Source organism: Plecotus auritus (assembly GCF_963455305.1).
Source record: "Plecotus auritus genome assembly, chromosome: 9".
NCBI classification, from domain to species: domain Eukaryota; kingdom Metazoa; phylum Chordata; class Mammalia; order Chiroptera; family Vespertilionidae; genus Plecotus; species Plecotus auritus.
Window position 1 is genome coordinate 81,407,088 of NC_137783.1, and position 23,779 is coordinate 81,430,866.

General features: G+C 40.2%; 1 protein-coding gene across 1 annotated transcript in view; it reads left to right on the forward strand.

Annotated features, from left to right (window-relative positions):
* The window catches only part of CUL5 (cullin 5), a 94,935-nt gene that overhangs the window by 41,608 nt on the left and 29,548 nt on the right, over positions 1 to 23,779 (forward strand). Inside the window, exons 3-7 of the mRNA XM_080687021.1 lie at positions 5,672 to 5,771; positions 11,107 to 11,283; positions 14,927 to 15,068; positions 16,957 to 17,102; positions 17,185 to 17,265. Of these exons, the coding sequence (XP_080543147.1) occupies positions 5,672 to 5,771; positions 11,107 to 11,283; positions 14,927 to 15,068; positions 16,957 to 17,102; positions 17,185 to 17,265 (646 nt within the window). The remainder of the gene's footprint in view (positions 1 to 5,671; positions 5,772 to 11,106; positions 11,284 to 14,926; positions 15,069 to 16,956; positions 17,103 to 17,184; positions 17,266 to 23,779) is intronic.

A 23,779-nucleotide genomic window follows, 5' to 3' on the forward strand; every position in this document is an offset into this window, starting at 1 on the left:
AATGCTTCTTATCATTACATACATAATGTTTCTTCCTTCTAGTTCTTTTAACCATAAATTCCCCTTTGGTTCATAGTAATATTGCCACACTGCTTTCTTTTGGTTTGGGTTTGCCTAGTATCTCTTAAAACACAGTCACTTTTCAAAAAATTGGTAAAACATACACAAAAATTATCATTTTAGCCATTTTGAAGTGTATGATTCAGTGGCATTGAGTAATTTCACAGTGTTGTGCAAATACCAACAATATCCATTTTTTAGGACTTCTTTGTTATCCCAAACAGAAGCTCTTCCCCCAGCCCCTGGTATCCTCTATTCAACTTTTTGTCTATATATATTTGCTTATTTTAGGTGTCTCATATAAGTAGAGTCATAAGATTTATCCTATGAAAAAATATATGTTTTTATTTCAGAGAGGAAGGGAGAGAGAGAAACATCAATGATGAGAGAGAATCATTGATTGTCTGCCTCCAGCACACCCCACACTGGGGATCAAGCCTGCAACCTGGGCATATGCCCTGACCGGAAATAGAACCGTGATCTCCAGGTTCATAGGTAAACCACTGAACCACACCAGCCAGGAAATATTTGTCCTTTTGAAAGGCATATTGTCTTTCTAATGGGATAATTTATTCAGTTCATGTATAATGATATAACTGATATTCTTATTTTTACTGTTTCTATAAATTTATCACTTATTAGATACTATTTTTTTCTTTTCCTTATTTTTATTAATTTGAAAGTTTACTTCCACTAGTGATTACTTTCCTGTTTCTCACTCTCAAAAGCATATGGTATTACTATTAAAAGCAAAACACCTATTTTTTTATACCAAAATCACACTATTTTTCTTTTACTTCCATTCTACCTAAGGAAGTTGAAATCTTTGGAATACTTTGTACCTCTTCCTGCTTCTCCCATCCTTTCTCTCTGTCCCAATGAAACTTTTGGAAAGTTTTTACTTCTTTATTCTCCTACTCCCCAACTCCCTGATTTTTCTAATATAATTAGTATTTTAAAAGGATTTCCCTTGTAGCATGTCTCTTTTTAAAAGTACTTTGGTTATCTATTTCAAGAGAGTGTTTTCTTACCAATTCATATATATGAAATTAAGCCCCCCCCCCCCGCCAGCCTGGTTGCCACCAACTGCCCCCCCTTCCAGCCTGGTTGTCCCTAAATGCCCCCCCCCCCCCGCTGACCTGGTTGCCTCCAAACTGCGCCCCCCCCCCGCCCCCCCCCCTGGCCTGGTTGCTCCACACAGCCTGCTGTTCATTCGTTTGGTCATCCCTCACTAACCCCCCTGCCAGCTTGGTCGCCCCACGCAGCCTGATTGTTGTCGTTTGGTCGTCCCTCACTAACCCCCCTGCTGGCCTGGTCGTAGGCAGCCATCTTGTGAGGGCATGAGGGTCAATTTGCATATTCTTTATTATATAGGATACACACATACACACACTGCTCACTATTGCCTCTTCCCTTTTATGTTGAAGTGCCATTTGACAAAATAAAGTACATGAATTAGAACTACATGAACCTATAAATGGGTAAATATCAGAAGCAATGTTGAGTGAAAAAAAGTCATTTGAAAAATTACTAGTTGGTAAAACTTCTATTATGTTTAGAAATCCTCATAGCATGTTATAAAACTTGGGGAAAAAATAAATTCAGGCTTGGTTACTTCTGGAGAGGGATGGAAGAGAGTAGGATAGGGAGTGGATGGAACATGGAGGGCTTTAAGGGTATTATCGTAATACATTCTTCAAGTATATTATAATACTAGAGGCCCAGAAATTTGTGCACTTGTGGGGTCCCTAGCTGGGGCCTCCCTCCCCTGGCCGCCTGCCCCACCCCCACCCCCCGCTGGAGCCTCCCTCCCTTTCCTCGGTCATCTGCTGCCGCCACTGGCCAAGGCCTCCCTCCCTTCCCCTGGCCAAACTCCTGGATGAACTCCTGGTCGAGGGGAGAATTTGCATACTATGCTTTTATTATATAGCGTACTAGTGTCCCAGTGCACAGATTCATGCACATTAAAAGGAAATTAATTAGAAATATTTTAATATCGCTATTCACATCTTGCTAATGAAAAGAAAATAGGATTCTACTGAGTCTCCTGTCTACCTATGCCAGGACTTCTGTGAGGATCAAATGAGATGAGGCACAGGAAAACACTTAACAAACATTTGGTTAAACTGTAAAATAAAATCTTTGCACCTGGCTATAAAGCAAGTCAGGTTCCTGGGCTGAAGAAACTCCAAGGAGGCTGGTCACTAGGGAGAGGAAGCCGGGTGTTGCTACATGATGTCATTACCTGGCACCCAGAGGCACCATTTCCGGGCTGAGCTGGGCTGTGGGCCACATTTTGCGCCATGGGGTCTTGGCAGCGTTGGCTGCGATTTGGTGGGATGTGGCTCTGGGGTGGTGGCAGGGCCTGTGTCCCACTTGGGGGAAGCCGAATGTTGGTTTGTCGGTGCCAGGTCCGTGGTGCTGCTTATTTTTAAATGGCCAGTGTGCGTCATGGCAGCTCCTGCGTTGAGAGTCTGCGCCTTTGTGGTCAGTGTGTCATACCTACTGGTTGGATGGTCGAATGGACACTTAGCCTTTTATATATATAGGTTCCTCAAAACATGTTTGAAAATTGAGCAGGATACTTGACATGTTTTTATTGTGTGAGCAGTATTGTATTTTGAATAAGGAATATATTGAGGACATTTTGTTCTGATATATCAACACATGGCAATACCTGAAGGTTGAGAAAAGGAAGCTACAGAAGTTGTAGTAAGTCCTTATCAAGCTTGATTCTTTCTTGGGTAAGATGTTTTGGAGCTACTCAACCCCACATCCTTCATCATACCATCCCCTGTTGTCTTTAAGATGCAAGTCACGTTTGAGCCCTTCTGGCATGTACCCAACAATGGTTTGAATATGCAGTGGTAGTCCTATTTCATGGAAGCCTGGATTTCCTCTAATGAGTGGCTTTTGCTCCAAAATTCTACACAGCTTTATCAAACTTTCTTAGAACTGCACTGTAGTCTGAGATTCTTACTACACAACCTTCCTTTCTACTCCTCCCTGCGGGGATTAGAACAGCATTGTAGGTTTATCCCTTGCCCAGCTTCTTGTAGTTCACTTCCCATTTTCCCTCACAGACATTTACCTCAATAAATCTCTTGTTTTTCTAATCCCATCTGCTTCTTGGAAAACCTAAACTAACATAAATCAGTATATGTAGAGTGCCACGGCAGTCAGTTCATACTGCTTTTTGTTATAATAAGCAAGATATTATGATTTTAATTATGTACTGGTGATGATGGATGGAAATATCCAAATTAGAGTGACATTTAGGAAATGGGTATAATAGGACCATGATTGAACTTAGGGGCTAAAATAAGGTTAGTTTGCCTAATTTCTTGCTTATCACTCCCCACTTCACATACTAACCACATTGATTTGTTTATAGTTCACTACAGACACCATAGTAACCCACAGTTCTTTACTCATTGTTACTTTATAAAATATTCTTCCACCACTCTCTTATGCCTTGTGTTTATATGCATAGAAATACTTGTAAACATATTGAGTTATAATCAATCTATTTTTGTATCAGTTTCTTCTTTTCAACTCTAGATTCCTTTAATCATGAGGTGATACTGCAGCTTATTATAGGGGTCAATTAAACATTTTGTACTTTATTCAAAGAGCAGTGGAAAACCATTGGATGATTTTAAATGTAGCGGTAATATGCTGTGATTTTTGAGTTTCATAAAGATTATGTTGGCTACTGTTGGTTGGGTGGATTGGAGGAGTGCAAGAATAAATATGGGGAAATGGTTTGGGTGGCCTCTGGAGCCCAACTGCCTGGTTCCACCATTTATACTAGCTCTGTAATCTTGGGAATGTTACTTTGGAATGCTCCTTGACCTCTCTTAGCCTCAGTTTCCACATCTGTAAAATTGCAATGAAAATAATACTCCTTCAGAGTTGCTGTGAAGGATAAATGAATTAAAACAGCTTAAAATAGAATCTGGTACATATTGAGCAGCCAGATGTTACCTTTATGTTGTTATTTAACAAATATTTGTGCGCTTACTGCATTCCAGACACTGGACTATTAAGTTGAATTAAACAAATGACAAAAGCAAGTTCAAATTAATATGCAGCCTGGCTGGCATGGCTCAGTGGTTGAGGTTTGACCTATGAACCAGGAGGTCACAGATTCCCTTTCAGGGCACATGCCCTGGTTGCGGGCTCTATCTCCAGTGCAGGGTGTGCAGGAGGCAGCCGATCAATGATTCTCTTTCATCATTGATGTTTCTCTCTCTCCCTCTCCCTTCCTCTCTGACATCAATAAAAATATATTTTAAAAAGTTAATATGCAGACAGAACTTTGGGTTATAATGATGTTCCTTAGAATCTGAATATAAAACAAACCCTTTGGCTATTATTATAATGTTACAATTCTGGAGGTGTTTTGTTTAGATTTCTTTGACATTTTTTACAGCAGGGACTCCAGAAGGTACTAAATAAGTCACTGGGGAGTGTTTTCCAAATAAAAGAATCCTCAATAAAAAATCCTCAATAAATCCTGAATAAAAGACTACCCTCTTGTTATGTTTCCCTGTTCTACAACTTAGTAATTAAGAAATTGACTTTTAGGATATGTATTAATCTTAAATATATTTCTGCAATGAATGTTCTTTGGTTAAAATATGTCAACTTGATAAGTTTAGAGTTTTTGTATACCAGCTTATGAGAACTTTTGTTTTTGTTTTTGTCTTTGTCTTTTTTAACTAAAGGAGACACAATAGTAATTAATGTGTAAATTCAATGAATGTATGGAAGATTCGCTGTAATTGGATTTAAATTACTATTTTTTCAAAACAGTAGACTAATTTACATATATTGAATTAAAGAATTAATAGGATTTACTAGTATACTTGCTTTGCACAAGAAAATATTAATAGTAGTTCACTTTGGGGAATGGAATTAGGAGATAGTATACTCTTATAATTAAAAATATTTATGCAGCCCTAGCCAGTTTGGCTCAGTAGATAGAGTGTCAGCCTGTGGACCAAAGGGTCCTGGGTTTGATTCCAGTCAAGAGCAAGCACCTTGGTTGCAGGCTCCTTGCCGGCCCCAGCCCTGGTCGGGGCTCATGCAGGTGGCAACCAATCGATGAGTTTCTCTCACATCGATATTTCTCTCTTTCTCTCTCTCTTCCGCTCTCTAAAAATCAATGGAAAAATATCCTCGGGTGAGGATTTAAAAATATATGTATATATTTATGCAGCCCAGGCCAGGTTGCCTGATTGGAGAATTGTCCCATACACCAAAAGGTTGCGGGTTCAATCCCCAGTCTGGGAAACCCATCATTGTTTCTCTCTCACATCAATTCCTACCTCCTTCCCTTCTTCTATTTCTAAAAAATCAGTAAACATATCCTTGGGTAAGAATAAAAAAAATCTATATATATTATGCAATGACTAGCAGAGATTTAAAGAAAACAATGAATGATAAAGAAAATAGAAACGAATGTGAGACAACTTACAAAACATGCTTGGTTCATATGAATGGATTCTGTGGTCTATGGAAAATGTATAAAAACAGAACTTAACATGAGTTTTGTGTTTGTTCTTGTTCCAGTGTTAATATTTGTTTACCTGCTTTATTTTTATAGGGATGTGCATGCGGTCTGTCTCTGGGATGATAAAGGCCCAGCAAAAATTCACCAGGCTTTAAAAGAAGATATTCTTGAGTTTATTAAGCAAGCACAGGCAGTAAGTAAAAAATACTTTAAATGTAGGACTTCCTGAAGTAATTTTAAATATTACATTGACTCGACGTATTTCTTAAATAAATTTTTAATTAAATGATAATTGTTTGCTTATTTTACCCCCTCAGCGACATTTCTTTTAAGAGAGTACATTATTATCCTCAATTAAAAGATGCTATAAACAACAAGTGAACAAACAAAACAAAGTTATAGACACAGACAACAATATGGTGGTTACCAGAGGGGAAGGAGGGTGGAGGGATGTTGAAGAGGGTAAAGGTGGTCAATATATGGTGACAGAAAGAGACTAGACTTTGGGAGGTGAGCACACAATGCAATATACAGATAATGTATTATTGTACACTTGAAACTTACATAAAGGTTATTAACTAATGTCACTGCAATAAATTTAATTGTTAAAAGCAAAGATTTAAAAATTCAGTTTTTTATAGATCCTTTAGATGCCCCCACCACCATTTATTTTTAGCCATATGTCAGCCCACATAAATCTATTTTTTCTCACACTAATACCTCTTTTCAAACTGACAGTAGTTTTCTTCAAATTCCATCTATGTTGTTCCAAATGGCATGACATTTTTTTATGGTTGAATAATTCATTCTGTATATGTACCACATATTCTTTCTCCATTCATCTCTCTATGGACATTTAGGTTGTTTCCATATCTTGGCTATCTACACTAATAAAAGAGAAACATGCAAATTGACCATACCTCCGCTACGCCCACCAGCCACTCCCACCAGCCAATCAGGAGCAAGTATGCAAATTAACCCAAACAACATGGCGGTGGGTGGCGGCGGCCATGGAGCTGAAGCCAGCAGGAGGTTTGGGTTGCCTTGGCGATGGAGGAAGCCAAGCTTCCCGCCGGCCCTGGCCTCCACTCAAGGCTACAAAATTTCAATTATGGAAGATAAATAAATCCCAACAAAAATGGTGGCGGCCACAGAGCTGGAGCGAGCAGGAGGCTTGGGTTGCCCCCAGCGATGGAGGAAGCCAAGCTTCTGCCTGCCCTGGCTGGCCCTGGCCTCCACTCAAGGCTACAAAGTTTCAATTATAGAAGATAAATAAATCCCAGATACTTGCTTCCAGCCCACCCTGGCCTCCACTCAAGGAGGCGCTGGAAAAAAAAAAGAAAAAAGAAAAAAAGGAGGGGCTGGGAGCTTGGGTCACTGGGGGGTGATTAGGCCAGGATGGGATGGCAGTTGTGGGTGATCAGGCCAGTGGGGGCAGGGCCACTGGGGGTAAGCAAACCAGCAGGGGGGCCAGTTGGGGATGAGCAGGCCATCAGTGGGGGTCAGTTGGAGGTGATCAGGACAGTGGGGGGTGGCAGTTTGGAGTGATCAGGCCAGCAGGGGGGCAGTTGGGGGCGAGCAGACCAGTGGGGAGGGTAGATAGGGGTGAGGAGGCTGGCAGGGTGGGCATTTGGGGGCGAGCAGGTCGGCGGTGGGGGCAGTTGGGGGCGAGCAGGCCGGCAGGCAGAGTGGTTAGGGGCAATCAGGCAGGCAGGCAGGTGAGGGGCTGGAGCCAGCAGTCCCGGATTGCGAAAGGGATGTCCGACTGCCAGTTTAGGCCCAATCCCTGTAAACCGGCAATAGGACATCCTTCGAGGGATCCCAGATTGGAGAGGGTGCAGGCCGGGCTGAGGACCCTTCCCCCCCCCACCCCCCCCGTGCATGAATCTCGTGCACCGGACCACTAGTTGTAAATATTGCAATGAACATGGGGATGCATATAGTCCTCCCTCAGTTTCCATGGTGGGTTGGTTCAAGGATTCCTAGCAGATACCAAAATCCATGGATGCCCAAGTCCCTTAGTCTGCCCTTTGTATCTTTGGGTTCTGCATCTGTAGATTAAACCAATTACAGATGCAGAACCCATGAATACAGAGGGCTGACTGTATATTTTTTCAAATTAGTGTTTTTGTTTTCTTTGGATGGATAGTTAGAGGTAGAATTTCTGAATCATATGGTAGTTCTATTTTTTATTTTTTGAGGAACCTCGATACTATTTTCCATAGTGGCTGTACTAATTTACATTCCCACCAACAGTGCACAAGGGTTCCCTTTTCTCCACATCCAATACTTTTTCTTGTCTTCTTGATAATAGCCATTCTACCAGGTGTGAAGTGGTATCTCATTGTGGTTTGGATTATCATTTCCGTGATGATTAGTGATATTGAACATCTTTTCATGTCCTGTTGGTCATCTGTATGTCTTCTTTGGGAAAAGGTCTGTTTGGATTCTCTGTCCATTTTTTAATTGTTTGTTTTGTTTCTGTATTGCTATTGAGTTGTATGATTTTTTAAAAACTATTTTGGGCCAAAACCGGTTTGGCTCAGTGGATAGAGCGTCAGCCTGCGGACTGAGGGGTCCCGGGTTCGATTCCGGTCAAGGGCATGTAACTTGGTTGCGGGCACATCCCCAGTGGGAGGTGTGCAGGAGGCAGCTGATCGATGTTTCTCTCTCATCGATGTTTCTATCTATCCTTCTTCCTTCCTCTCTGTAAAAAATCAATAAAATATATTTAAAAAAAAAAAAAACTATTTTGGATATTGACTCTTATCAGATATGATTTGCAAATATTTTCTCCCATTCAGTAGATTGCCTTCCTTCGATGTTTGGAAGCTTTTTAGTTTGATGTACTATTACATGTTTATTTTTGCTTTTTGTACCAACTGCAAATAAAAACACTACCAACATTGATGTCAAGGAACTTACTACCTGTGTTTTCTTTTAGGAGTTTTATGGTTTCAGATCTTAAATTCAGTCTTTAATCTATTTTGAGTTAATTTTGTGTATGGTGAAAGATGGTCAAGTTTTATTCTTTTGCCTGTGGCTGTCCAATTTTCCCAGCACCATTTTTTTTTTATATTTTATTGATTTTTTACAGAGAGGAAGGGAGAGGGATAGAGAGCTAGAAACATTGATGAGAGAGAAACATCAATCAGCTGCCTCCTGCACACCCCCCACTGGGGACGCGCCCGCAACCAAGGTACATGCCCTTGACTGGAATCGAACCTGGGACCCTTCAGTCCGCAGGCCGACGCTGTATCCCAGCCGTGAGCAAACTACGGCCCGCGGGCCGGATCCGGCCCGTTCGGCTGTTCTATCCGGCCCGTGGAGCCGAAAGAGCGGAGGGTTCTCTTGTTCTCCCCTCCGCTCCTTTGCTTTGAATTTATATTAGTTCACACAAACACTCCATCCATGCTTTTGTTCCGGCCCTCCGGTCCAGTTTAAGAACCCATTGTGGCCCTCGAGTCAAAAAGTTTGCCCACCCCTGCTCTATCCACTGAGCCAAACCGGTCAGGGCCCAGCACCATTTATTGAAGAGACTGTCCTTTTCCCATTGTAGATTGCTTTGGGGTTTATGCACATTTTAACAATATTCTTCCAGGTCATGAGCACATGACCTGGTCATTTTTGTGCCTTCTTTAGTTTCTTTTATCAGTGTTTTGTAATTTTCAGTGTAGGTCTTTCACCTTCCTGGTTAAATTTATTCTTAGGTATTTTATTCTTTTTGATGCATTATAAATAGGATTGTTTCCATAATTTCTCTTTCTGATAGTTTCGTATGGAACAAACAGTATAGAAGAAATCCAACGGATTTTTGGGTTGTGATTTTGTATCCTGCAACTTTACTGAATTTGTTTATTCTAACAGTTTTTTGTTTTTTTGTGGTGTTGTTAGGATTTTCTATATGTAACATCATGTCATTTGGAAATAGCAAGTTTTTCCCCCTTCCTTTTCAATGTGGTTGCTTTGTATTTCTTTTTCTTATTTCTGGGACTTCCAGTTTTCTTATTCCAATACCCTTTATTATGTTAAGGTACTTTCTCACTATACCCACCTGGTTGAGAGTCTTTATCATATAAGGATGTTGAATTGTGTCAAATGTATCTTCAGCATCTACCAAGGTGACCATGTGATTTTTATCCATCTTGTCAACATAATGTTATCACATGGATTGATTTGCCAGTGTTCAGCCATTCTTGCATCACTGGAATAAATCCCACTTGGTCATCGTGTATAATCCTTTTAATGTGCTGTAGAATTTGGTTTGCTAATATTTTCTGGTTTTTGCATCTACATTTATCAGGGATTTTAGCCTGTAATTTTCTTTTTTTGTGGCACTCTTGTCTAGTTTTAGAATCAAGGTAATGGTGGCCTTGTAAAATGAGTTTGGAAGTATTCTATTTTCTGTAAGAATTTGAGAAGAATTTGGTACTAATTCTTCTTTAAATACTTGATAAAATTCACAAGTGAAGCCATCTGGTCCTGGACTTGTGTTTTGTTTGTTGACTTCAAAAAATATATTTTTGTTGATTTCAGAGAGGACCAGAAAGGGAGAGAGAGATAGAAACATCAATGATGAAAGAGAATCATTGATCAGCTGCCTCCTGCATCTTCCCCCCGCCCCCTCCAGAAATCAAGCCCGCAACCAGGGCATGTGCCCTGACCAGGAATTGAACTGTGACCTCCTGGTCCATAAGTTGGCGCTGAGCAACACCAGCCGGGCTGTTTGTTGACATTTTTTATTGTTGATTCAATCTCCTTACTAGTGATTGGTCTGTTCAGATTTTCTATTTTTTTATGATTCACTCTTGGTAGACTGTATGTTCCTAGTAATCTTTTCATCAGTTCTAGGTTGTCAGATTTGTTGGCATGTAACATTCATAGTAGTCTTATGACCCTTTGTATTTCTGTGGTATCAGTTGTATGTCTCCACTTTCATTTCTGATTTTGAGTCCTTTCTCTTTTATTGGTAAGTGCACAAGTTTTTGTGAATATTTTTTGTACACAGATATTTATAGCAATATTATTCATGATAGCTAAAAGGTCAAAACAACCCAAATGTCTGTCAGTGGACAAAAATGAACAAAATATAGTACTTCAATAAAATGAAATAGTATTTAGCCATAAAAAGGAATATAATATGGACACACACTACAACCGGCAAATATATAGACACAGAAAGTAAATTAGTGGTTGTTTAAGGCTAGGAAGGGGTAGGAGAGGGGAGAGATAAAGGGGAAGATAAGGTGATAATGGATACAGGGTGTTTTTTTTTTAATGACATTATTGAGATAGAGCATTTTATTAGTTTCATGTATATACCATAATGATTAGACATATGTATTGTGAAATCATAAGTCTGTGTGAACATATTTTAGTTTTCTCTTGGATATATACTTATGTTTTAATTTCTTTTGGGTATAAGATATATTTGCTATAAATATTTTAAATTTATAGCATAAAAATGTTCTCGTATCTTTAAAGCACCTGTATTTCAAATTGTTACAATTCTCTTTTTTTTTTTCCAGCGAGTACTAAGCCATCAAGATGATACAGCTTTGCTAAAAGCATATATTGTAGAATGGCGAAAATTCTTTACACAGTGTGATATTTTACCGAAGCCTTTTTGTCAACTAGAGATTACTTTATTGGGTAAACAGGGCGGCAATAAAAAATCAAATGTAGAAGACGGTATTGTTCGAAAGGTAAGTAAGTTTTCCCATCTTTTTTCTAATATTCTTCAGGAAGGATGATTTAAAGACTTTTTAAAAATATATATATTTATTTCGAGGCCTGGTGCACGAAATTCGTGCATGGGGGGGCAGTGTCCCTCAGCCCAGCCTGCACCCTCTCCAATCTGGGACCCCTCGAGGGATGTTTGACTGCCCGTTTAGGCCTGATCCCGGTAGGATCGGACCTAAACGGGGAGTCGAACATCACTTTCACAATCCAGGACTGCTGGCTCCCAACTGCTCACCTGCCTGCCTTCCTGATTGTCCCTAACCGCTCCTGCCTGCCAGCCTGATCACCCCCTAACCACTCCCCTGCCAGCCTGATTGATGCCTAACTGCTCCCCTGCCAGCCTGTTTGCCCCAAACTGCCCTCCCCTGCAGGCCTGGTCACCCCTAACTACCCTCCCCTGCACGCCTGGTCACCCCTAACTGCCCTCTTCTGCAGGCCTGGTCCCCCCTAACTGACCTCCCCTGCAGGCTTGATCGCCCCCAACTGCCCTCCCTTGCAGGCCTGGTCCCTCCCAACTGCCCTCCCCTGTTGGCCTGACCGCCCACAACTGCCCTCCCTTGCAGGCCTGGTCCCTCCCAACTGCCCTCCCCTGCTGGCCTGACTGCCCACAACTGCCCTCCGTTGCACACCTGGTCCCTCCCAACTGCCCTCCCCTGCTGGCCATCTTGTGTCCACATGGGGGTGGCCATCTTTGACCACATGGGGTCGGCTATCTTGTGTGTTGGAGTGATGGTCAATTTGCATATTACTCTTTTATTAGATAGGATTTTTTTGTTGTTGATTACAGAAGGAAGGGCAACAGAGGGAGAGAGATATAAACATCAGTGGTAAGAAAAAACCACTGATCAGCTGCCTCCTGCACACCCCACACTGGGGATTGAGCCTGCAATCCAAGCATGCACTCTGACCGGGAATCAGACCGTGACCTCCTGGTTCATAAGTGACACATAACCACTGAGCCTGGGTAGATTTGAAAACTTTTGGAAGTAATTTATATATTAAGTAGGTTTTTCTGCTTCACATATAAATTCCTTTCTAGCTATTGCTGGGTTTTATTGCATAATGTTTTTTCCCATTTTTAGTTTCAGTTTTCTTTCATCTTTTTATGTGGTGGTAATCTGTTGATCTGTGTTTCAAACATTACCTTCTTTGCTTTTCCTTTCACTTTCTCCTTTTCCTAGTTTTATCTTCGAGATTTTATTTTCTTATTCTTTCTTTGTACTTTTACCTTCCTCTAAATTACATTACTTTATTGTGTTTCAAAAAATCTCTTCTTTTATCAGGTTACCTTCTGGTATCTTTGTATTTACATAATTGTGGCTAAATATTTTGCATAATTTGTAGTTAAAAGCACTGTGCCCAGTAATAACTCATGATTTATTGGAAAAAGCTAAGCTCTGAAATTGGAGTCGCAGATATTCCTTTCAACTCTTCAATCAGCAATGACCTAACCTCTCTGTCCTCATTTATCGTGTATTTTCTTACTTGTGAGAATCACGTTAAACCAGTTTTGAAAAGTTAAAAAGGCCATTTGAACTTTTAACAACTCTCACTACTTGCTGCAATGTTATAGCAACAAAATCCGGCATTCAAACATTCAGGTAGTGGCCTGGGCATTATTGCCCTAGCCTTACTAATGCTGACAAGATTACTGTAAATTGAGATATACCTACTGGTAGAAATTTCTTCAGTAGTAGAAATAACTGCAGTATGAGACATTATGACCACCACCCCAAAAAAGAAAAAAACGTTTCTGGATGGTTTTTAATTTGCCGTTTCATAATCTTGTTCACTCTTGTTTTTTGTTTTTTGGTTTTTTTTGTTATTTCTTTAACTTTTACTGTTCCCTACAGATTGTAGGAATCAGCATCACTTAATGATTAAGAGCATAGAGTCTAGAACTACAATTGTTGGATTCAAGTTCCAGTGTTGCCACTATGAGCTGTGTAAATTTGGGAACATTAGCTTTCCTCTCTGTGCCCCAGGTTCCTCATATCTAAAAGGAGATAATAGTACCTATATCTAAGTTGTGAGGATTAAATGAGTTATCTGTGGAAAGAATTTAGAGCAGTGCTAAGTACATAGTGAATGTTATATAACTATTATTCTTGTGTATTATTGCTGCTGCTGCTATTATTAATATACTAGAGGCCCAATGCACGAAGATTTGTGCAAGAATGGGCCTTCCTTCCCCTGGCTGCCGGCACTGCCTTCGCTCTGGCGGGAGCTGCCTTTCTGCCTTCGCTCCAGCCCGGAGCCGCTTTTCCGCCTTCCCACACTTCCCAGAGGCCTGGAGCAGCTCGGGCGGTGCAGGACACCTGCGTCCCGCCCCGCCCCCAGCCTCTCAGCACCTGTGTATGCAAATTAACCTGCCATCTTTGTTGGGTTAATTTGCATACTCACTCCTGATTGGCTGGTGGGCATCGCGAAGGTATGGTCAGTTTGCATCTTTCTCTTTTATTAGTGTAGATTTCCTATATCTGACATAGTTACTTGTTGGAGTGATAGTACATACTCATTAATATGAATATATTATTTCCATTATTTAAATTGAACATCTATAGGATAGATGGATTTATATATTCCTTTTTTTTAAGATCCACTATCAAACAGATTTTCAGTTGTTTTCACATTTATTAGGTGTTTGTACAAATGTGCACATGAGCATTCCAAACACATAACCAATATTTCTTGTTGTTTGTTTATTAATTTTAGAGAGAGCGGTGGTGGAAGGAAAACATTCCTTTATAGTTCCACTTATTTATGCATTCATCAGTTGATTCTTGTGCCCTGACTGGGGATCAAACCCGCAACCTTGGCTTATTGGGATGATGCTCTAACCAACTGAGCTACCCAGCCAGTACCGTACCAGTATTTCTGAAATTCAACATTGGAGCTAACATTTTCCATGTATTACCATATTTAATTTTTGCAACCAGTTAAAATTTATATTATTGTTTTCATTATTTTACAGATGGAAAAGCAGATAGTAAAAGAGCTGGAATTCAAATCTAATTATTATTACTATTTTTTTTTTTGCTTTGGTTGTGCGTATTTTTATCAAAAAATAAGGTCAGTCTAAAACTAAATATTGCATACCACACCAAACTTTGCCATAAGCAAAAGTAATGATTTCAAACAGAAAAATAGCACTATTAGTAATAGTCAATATATATATAACTTTTTAAAATAGTACACAAATTTTACATATTTTTTCATTTTAATCCACATAACTAAATTTTGATGTTTAAGAATTATCTTGGATTCTGAAACACATATTCTTTACCATTAATTGCCTTGTATTCTTTACCACATTTAAATATACTGCTTCCCTGAAGGATTCAAGTGAATGTAGGCCTAAGAATTTGATTTTCTTTTTTAGTATTTGTACTTAATTTTTTTTACCCCAGCTCCGTTGTCAAAATGCCCACCCCTCTCTTTCTGAGACTCACACTCATCTCAACTTCAACTCATCTGAACTCCAAACTCCATTCCCCCAAATAAAAGAAAGTGCTCCATTGCTCCCACTGGAAAAAATTGTGTATATGTGGTACTTTGTATATTAATAATTGAAATGAATTGTGCATTTTGTTCTTTTTTTCTTAGCTCATGCTTGATACATGGAACGAATCCATCTTTTCAAATATAAAAAACAGACTCCAGGATAGTGCAATGAAGCTGGTACATGCTGAACGATTAGGAGAAGCTTTTGATTCTCAGCTGGTCATTGGAGTAAGAGAATCCTATGGTATGTTCTGAACTTTTATGATCATAATTTCCTTTTCATGCAAATTCTAAGACAATCATAGAGTAATACTAGCAAAAGTATCTTTATTAGCACAAGTAACATCTACTTTTAGTGCCAAATGCTTTTCCAAGTACACAAAAGGTATTTATTCTGTTTTAAAGAAACCTACAAAAATTAATATTTGAGTGGTGAATATTTATTTTCTCTATCTCATTTATTGGTTGGTGAATCTTTTTAGCAACTTAAATTAGAGAAGTGTAGATTTGAATCTATAGCTTATAAATTAACTGGTTTAGTACTTATATATTTAGGATGTAAGTTAATTTTATATATACATTTGTCTCCAATCTTTTCTGTTTCTGACAATGACATTCTCATTTGTTCTTTCAATTAGATATTCCTCTGACTAGAATATTCTTCTTCCTCCTGTTTTATCTTCTTACTTATTCTCATCTTCTATTTCCTCATGCAGCCCTTTCCTAATACCCAGACTAAGTTGGGCCCTCTCATAGTGCTTTATAGTACCTACTAGAGGCCCGGTGCACGAAACTCATGCAAGAGTAGGCCTTCCTTCCCTCGGCTGCCGGCACCAGCTTCCCTCTGGCACCCGGGACCCGGGCTTCCCTCCCAGCCGCTGGCAGGCAACCAGGACCCGGGCTTCCCTCACGGCCCCGGCTTAGTCCAGAAGGTTGTCTGGAAGGACGTCTAGCCTAATTAGCATATTATGCTTTTATTATTATAGATGCCTCCTTGTCATTCTACTTTCAAGTAATTAACTGTGTTGTCAATATTGTATTTTTGCTGAACATGGAATGGAATGCCTGGCACAAAATAGTTGTCATTAAGAATTTTTTATATTAATGAACCTTTAGTTACCATTGGACTTGCTTTCTTCATGGCCCTCATATTTCTTAAGTATCAAATCTAAATTTTCATTAGCCAAGTCCCTAAAATGCATTCCTTTTTTTTTTTTTTTGCATTTCCATATATATATATATATTTTTTTTTTTTGCATTTCCACCTATATTTTTTGTGTGTGATTTTTTTTTCTTTCATTGATTAAGGTATTACATATGTGTCCTTATTTCCCCATTGTCCCCCCTCCCCCCACTCATGCCCTCACCCCCTCTGGTGTCTGTGTCCATTGGTTAGGCTTGTATCCATGCATACAAGTACTTTGGTTGACCCCTCCCCCTTACCCCCACCCTCCCCTACCTTCCTTTTTATTTCACCTGCCACCAGTTTGGACTTCTCCAAACTTTACTACCAAACTTTACTACTGTAATTTTGAAATAGTCTTCTTATAGGGATCATATTGTTATCATTTTACCCATATACTGTTCACAAGATTAATTTTAAGTACTATTTTCCTTACCCACTTAGTGGTACACCATGCTAAATTTAGGTTACTTAGCCTGAGATCTGAGGCTCTCCACAACCATTTACCCTTACCTTCTATTAACCTTACAATCCACTCAGACAATCTAGTCATTATACTTTGACTTGACCTTGTGCTTTTCTACTTCTAAATATTTTTTTTTTGCTTACTTTAGATAGATCTAGCTATGTAAATCCTAGTTTATTCCTTAAAACTCATTTCAAATCTCATCTCTTTTGTGAATGGTGTCTTGATCCAGTTAGAAGTCAGTGTCTTTCCTATTCAAAATAAAATATCATATTTTCTATGGTGTTTGTTGCTGTACTGCTTTGTGCTGTTAACATTTAAGTTTTTTATAGAGAAGATTTTGTCCTATTTATTTTTATGTTATCTTGAGCATTGTCAGTCCCTTGTACATAATGACTGCTCAGTATTTGTTATTTCATTTATCGTACTCAAAATATTGATACTAATCATAATTAGAGTAAAATTTTATTTTCTGTTTTTCAGTTAACCTTTGTTCTAATCCTGAGGATAAGCTTCAAATTTATAGGGACAATTTTGAGAAGGCGTACTTGGATTCAACAGAGAGATTTTATAGAACACAGGCACCCTCATATTTACAACAAAATGGTGTACAGAATTATATGAAATATGTAAGTCAGAACTTAGTATAAGTGCTAATTTGAGCTCTTCTCTTGATATTCTTAAAATGATTGCTATTTTGCCTCTGGACAGGCAGATGCTAAATTAAAAGAAGAAGAAAAACGAGCACTACGTTATTTAGAAACAAGACGGGAGTGTAACTCTGTTGAAGCAGTAAGTAGTTTTGTAACTGTATATTCTATGGGATTATTTGAAGTACAGTAGCCCAGGGATGGCAAATATATAATACACATAACATGATTTATCCTTTCTCTGTCTCTGACTGTTACTAATGGATTATAATACTTTTGCAATGAGCCAAAGCACAGTTTTAATAGACACCTTATTTAGAACACATTGGTTTCCAGAGCTTATGTGCAAGATAAAGTCTATTTGCCATCCTTGCTCTAGACTTTTTACTATATTAAATGTACTCACTTTTTAATCAGTCTCCTTTATTATGTGTTATGCATATCTAAAGTTAACCCTTTTAGTGACTTTCAAGTGGCAAGTAAAATATGCTCCCTAAAGATACAGTTGATTCTCATTATTCGCAGAGATTATCCTATCTAATAAAGAGGGAATATGCTAATCAACCATCACTCCATCACAAAGATGGCTGCACCCACAGCTGAGGCCAAGTTCCCATAAGGAGCCTTAACAAGCAATCAGCAGGGATCTGAGGCTACACCCTCCCCCGCCCCCATGAGGCTTGACAGGGGACCTCAAGGTGTGCTTCCCGTCCTGGTGCTAGGCTAGGGGACCTCAGGCTGTTCCTCCCGCCCCAGTGCCAGGCCAGGGGACCTCAGGCTGCACCCCCTACCAGGTGGGGCTTGACAGGGGACTTCAGGCCACACACCCCACCTGGCAAGGCTTGACAGGGACCTCAGGCCACGCCCCCCACCCAATGGGGCTTGATGGGGGACCTCATGGTGCACTTCCCATCCTGGTGCTGGACTAGGGGACCTCAGGCTTCTCCCCCTGCCCCAGTGCCAGGCCGGGGGACCTCAGGCCATGCCCCTCACCAGGTGGGACTTGACAGGGGACTTCAGGCTGCGCCTCCCACCCTGGCACCAGGCCGGGGGGCCTCAGGCCGCATCCCCTGCCCCAGCACCGAACCAGGGGACCTGAGGCTGTGCCCCCTGCCTGGCGGGGCTTGACAGGGGACCTCAGGCCATGTCCCACACCTGGCGGGGCTTGACGGGGAGCTCAAGGCACGCCCCACCACCCCGGTCTGGGCTGGGGGACCTCAGGCCACACCCCCCGTCCTGGTGCCAGGCCAGGGGACCTGAGGCTACATTCACTGCCCAGTAGGGCTTGACAAGGGTGGGACTAGGCAGGTCTGGATCTATCCCAATGAGGGGGGTGGGGGTCGCCGGGTCTGGGTCTCACGTAATTTTGAGGTGCATGTGGGTGGGCGGGGACTTGACTCTGGGTCCCATGGTGTGCCCCAGACTCTGACAGGAGGAAGGTTTTCGTATACATTTTACTAATTTTCTTTCATCTTTGACACTTCTATTGTAGAGAAAGGGCAAATAGCAATATTAAATTATTTCCTCTAATCCCTTAATGTGCACGAATTTTGTGCACCGGGCCACTAGTGTTCTATAAAGTGGCTGTGAACACTGATTTAGTGAGTACTGAATCATTACTGCTAGAGGATATTTCCTCTTTGTGTGGGAGGATGTTTTCAAACTTCATCTTGTCATGAGATAAAATACTATTTGATAAGTGAACACCAGTCTTTTATATTGTTTCATTTAATTCATATTGTATGCTCCTTGTTTTAATAAAACTGCTCTGAGGTATTAGCCATGATACAATATCAGTTCTGGGTGTTTTCTTTAAATGGAGAGTGACCTTAGTGTACTTTAGTAAGAAAAATATAGCAATAATATTCCCTCCAGTTCCTTTCAGTCTATGGAGCCTGGGAATTAGGGTTAGATTTACATTCAGAGAAGTAACATTTCAGTTTGCCTACAACCAAACCTTTTCAACTGATTTTTTTTCCTTCTAACTTTTCTTTGGCTTCTTTCATCTTGAATGGTTGTCATGTTTATTCTTTGTTCATGAGTTGGGTTGGATCTTTTACCCCTCTTGTTTTTGTTTTGTGTTGCTTTTCATTATGTGTGGTATATTTCCTTTTTTCAAAGGTTAAAATAACTTTGCTATTGTCCAGGAAAGGGGGCTAACTAAATTATGGTTGTTTTATAGAAGTTTTCTGTAGAAATTTAAAGCTGGCTAGGGCTTCATTCAGAAGGCAGGGAAGGCCATTGAATGTTTGTTAAATAAGTTTGCCATGCTCAGAGTTATCCCTCGGGAAGGTTAACGTAGTGACAGTATGAAAGTTCAATTGGAGTGGGGAAGATCTGGGAATCGGGAGTAAGAAGGAGGTTTTTACAGTAATTCAAGGAAGGTATTAGCAGTACCATGTAGGATTATAGCAATGTAATGGAAAGGATAGGGTAAAGACTGCCAGTGGTGGAATGTTGTATCATATGGGTGGGGCTAGATATTGGACAGAATTGAGTCCATTTTGTTTCTGAGGTTTTGGCTTGGGAGAATTGTGCTGCTACAGGGATCAGGTATAAGAATAAATCTTAGTAGTAAGGGAGAAAGATGAGTTCAGTTAGAGCGATTTTACTATTTTAAGTTTATTTATGTGTCCATTTCATCTGGGTGGAGAATGTTACAGTTTCATATGATAGGATTGTTGTTCTATTCTTCTACTCTAGTTTATATAGCTTAATTAGAGCATATCCATATTAACATGGAAATTCAACTATAACAGTCTGACTGAGAGAGAATCAGAGACAGCAAGAAAAACAGAATGAGAAAGGTAGAGATAAACAAATACACATGACAGCCTGAAAGAACAGTTAAATCCCCCTTTCTACTTTATTTATTTGTTTGTTTTGTTAATCCTCACCAGAGGATATTTTTTTTCCATTGATTTTTAGAGAGTGTGGAAATGGGGGGCGGGGAGAGAGAGAAACATCAGTGAGAGAGAGAAATATCAGTGAGAAAGAGAAACACATCAATTGGTTGCCTCCTGCACCAGCCGGCCTAGGGATTGAACCTGAAACCCAGGTATGTGCCCTTGACCAGGAATTGAACCTGCAAAGCTCCGGTCTTTGGGCCAATGCTCTAACCGCTAAGCACACTCACCTGGGCTCTCCCTTTGTACTTTTAAAACACACACACACACACACACACACACACACACACGGAAAAAACTTGAAAATGGAGATGTGAATTTGTTCTTCCATAGTTACCAAATAGTGTGAGCATCTCACCAGCTAAATGATTCTAGAATTTAAAGTCTTTTTGTTATTTTTCAACAAAGACACTAAATGCAATATAGCTTGTTCTGTGTTTAGAAATGAAGCAAGCACCAGTACTTAAAATAAGGAAGGGAGGGAGGGAGGGAGGGAGGGAGGGAGGGAGGGAGGGAGGAAGGAAGGAAGGAAGGAAGGAAGGAAGGAAGGAAGGAAGGAAGGAAGGAAGGAAGGGGAAATCTAAACCAAGAGAAATTAATTTTGAGAATAACCTACCACACATGGAATAAATTAATTCTTGAATACATTACAGATATCCGTGTATGGTTAAAGACCTAGTTGATAATGAAAAAGTAGAACCTTAAAGTGGAGAAACAGGATAATTTTTAGTTCTAACTTCTATTTTATACCTGAGGCAAAGCAAACCATTACTTATACAGAATTACATGACTAATGGAAATCAGAACTGTTCTTGTTGCTTCTTACTAAATTTCAGTGAAGTCCAATTGTTGAAATTGAATACCACTAAGAGAAGACTACTATATCACTTAGCCTCCCTCTCCCACCTTTCATTTTCGACAGTTACTGAGTGCCTGCTGTGTTTTATGGCAGGCATCACCTTTGAAGAGTTTTGCTATAGAGGAAGGTAAATCATCAAGCACATTGGTAGTTAAAGTGTTTCACCTTGCAGACCTCTGGGGAGAGATTGCTTTGGATTTAGAAGTTGTGCTCATCTCAGGCAAAATACAGGAGTGATGGCATATGGCAAAAAGTTTTTTCTTCACGGAAGCTAGCGAAAGGAGACAGAAAGGGAATACAAGGTGAGAGAGATGGCTTATCACTGTTCTTTCATTCAAGATGTATTTTTCAAATAACAAGAATATATTCAGGGTTGACTGTATATAGTACTTTGAAAATGATGGGGAAGAAATACAAAAGAGGAATAACATGGTATCTGTTCTCCAAAAACTTACCCTCTTGTTAAAACAAACTCATTTCAAATAAGGAGAGAACACTATCAAGCAACCTTCCTTTCTTCTTTTTGCCAACATAGAATAGAATTCTAAAGATTTTTCAACACATAGGGATCTATACTATAATCTCTTTTTAAGAAAAGCTTTGTTATAAAAGTTTTCAAATATTTATAAAAGTTGAGAAAAATAATATAATGAACCCAGCCCCCAGATTTAATAATGTTCATCATTTTGTCATATTTGCTTAGTTGATCCCTCTTTTCTTTCTTCCCACCCTCCCTCCCTTCCTTCCTCTTTCTTTCCTATAGCATTTTTTAAAAAAAATTTATGACATCATGCATTTTTACTCTAAACCTAGCATATCAAACTCGCAGCCGGTGGGCCGCATGTCTTGACCGCAAATTTAACATGCTTACTCTAAATCCTTCTATAACATTTTTAATACCTGTATATTTTTTATCATATGTGTATGTGTGTTAGTATACCTAACCAATCCTCTGATAATGGGCACTTTAGTTATTATTCATCATCCTATATAATAAAAGGCTAATATGCAAATCGACTGAATGGCAGAATGACCGGTTGCTATGATGCGCACTTGACCACCAGGGGGCAGACGCTCAACGCAGGAGCTGCCCCCTGCTGGTTAGTGCGCTCCCACAGGGGGAGTGCTGCTCAGCCAGAAGCCAGGGCTCACGGCTGGCAAGCGCAGCGGCAGTGGTGGGGTGGTGGGATCCTCTCCCACCTCCGCAGCAGCGCTAAGGATGTCCGACTGACAGCTTAGTTGGACATCCTCTGAGGGCTCCCAGACTGCGAGAGGGCACAGGCCGGGCTGAGCTCCCCCCCCCCCCCCCGCCCCCTCAGTGCATGGTGGTGATATTTAGCCTTTTTTTGTCTGGGAAGCTCTTTATTTCACCTTCTATTTTGAATGGTAGCCTTGCTGGATATAGTAATCTTGGTTTCAGATCCTTGCTTTTCATTACCTTGAATACTTCATGCTATTCCCTTCTGGCCTGTGGAGTTTCTGATGAGAAATCAGTTGACAGCCTTATGGGAGCTCCTTTGTAGATAACAAATTGCTTTTCTCTTGCTGCCTTTAAGATTCTTTCTTTGTCTTTCATTATTGGCATTTTAATTGTGATGTGTTTGGTTGTCGGCCTGTTTGGGTTCTTCTTGCTTGGGACTCTTTTTACCTTCTATACCTGTGTGACTTATTCCTTCACCAGGTTAGGGAAGTTTTCTGCCATTATTTCTTCAAACACGTTCTCTATCCCTTGCTCACTTTCTTCCCCTTCTGGCATTTCAAAAATGCAAATATTGTTATGTCTCATGTTGTTCCACAGCTCCCTTAAACTGTCCTATTTTTAATTGTTTTTTCTTTTTGGTTCTCTGATTGAGTGATTTTATTCTACCCTGTCTTTTAATTCACTGATCCAGTCCTCGACTTCCCCTAATTTGCTGTGTATTCTTTCCAGTGTGTTCTTTATTAGTGCTATGTCTTCATAGTTAGTATGTCTTTTCTCATGCTGTTGAGCATCTTTGCCATCATTATCCTGAACTCTGTGTCTGATAAATTTCTTATCTTTGTTTCTTTTATTTCTTCTTCTGAAGAATTCTCTTATTCTTTCATTTGGAGGTTTTTTGCCTCCCCACTTTGGCTACCTATTTTGGTTTGTGACCGTATAGTAGGTAGATCTGCTACACTTCCCAATCCCTATTTTAGACAGTGTCAGATGCTGGCCCTGAGTATCAGCAACCCACAGCTTGTGGCTCCCTCTGCTGGGACTTAGTTCCTTTGGAAAGGATCAAAATGTGCACCAAGATCTGCTTTTCCAAGCCCTGGGCCCCAAATAGATCAGGCATACTCAAAGCCTCTAGAGCAAGCATGCCAAATTCATGGCCTGTGGGCTGCATGCAGCCCACAATGAATATTTTTGCAGCCCAGCCAATATAATGGTATGTAAGAAAACATTAATTTTATCATTGCTCTTGTTCTATTTTATACTATACTTTTGAAATAAACCTTCATTTCTATGAAAATTGAAGCTCATGTTTTTTTGCAGCCCACATAAACTTAAACCTTGTTTATTTGGCCTGTGTTAGCCTTTGAGTTTGACATGCTTGCTCTAAAGACCCACCTCTGCCTGCAGTCTGGTTATATTCATTCTTTTTTAAAAAATATATTTTATTGACTTTTTACAGAGAGGAAGGGAGAGGGATAGAGAGTTAGAAACATCAGTGAGAGAGAAACATCGATCAGCTGCCTCCTGCACACCCCCCACTGGGGATGTGCCTGCAACCAAGGTATATGCCCTTGACCGGAATCGAACCCGGGACTCTTCAGTCCGCAGGCCGATGCTCTATCCAATGACCCAAACCATTAGGCTATCAACACAGGGTTGACTGAGAGGTTTTCCAACAGGGTGGGGCAATTGA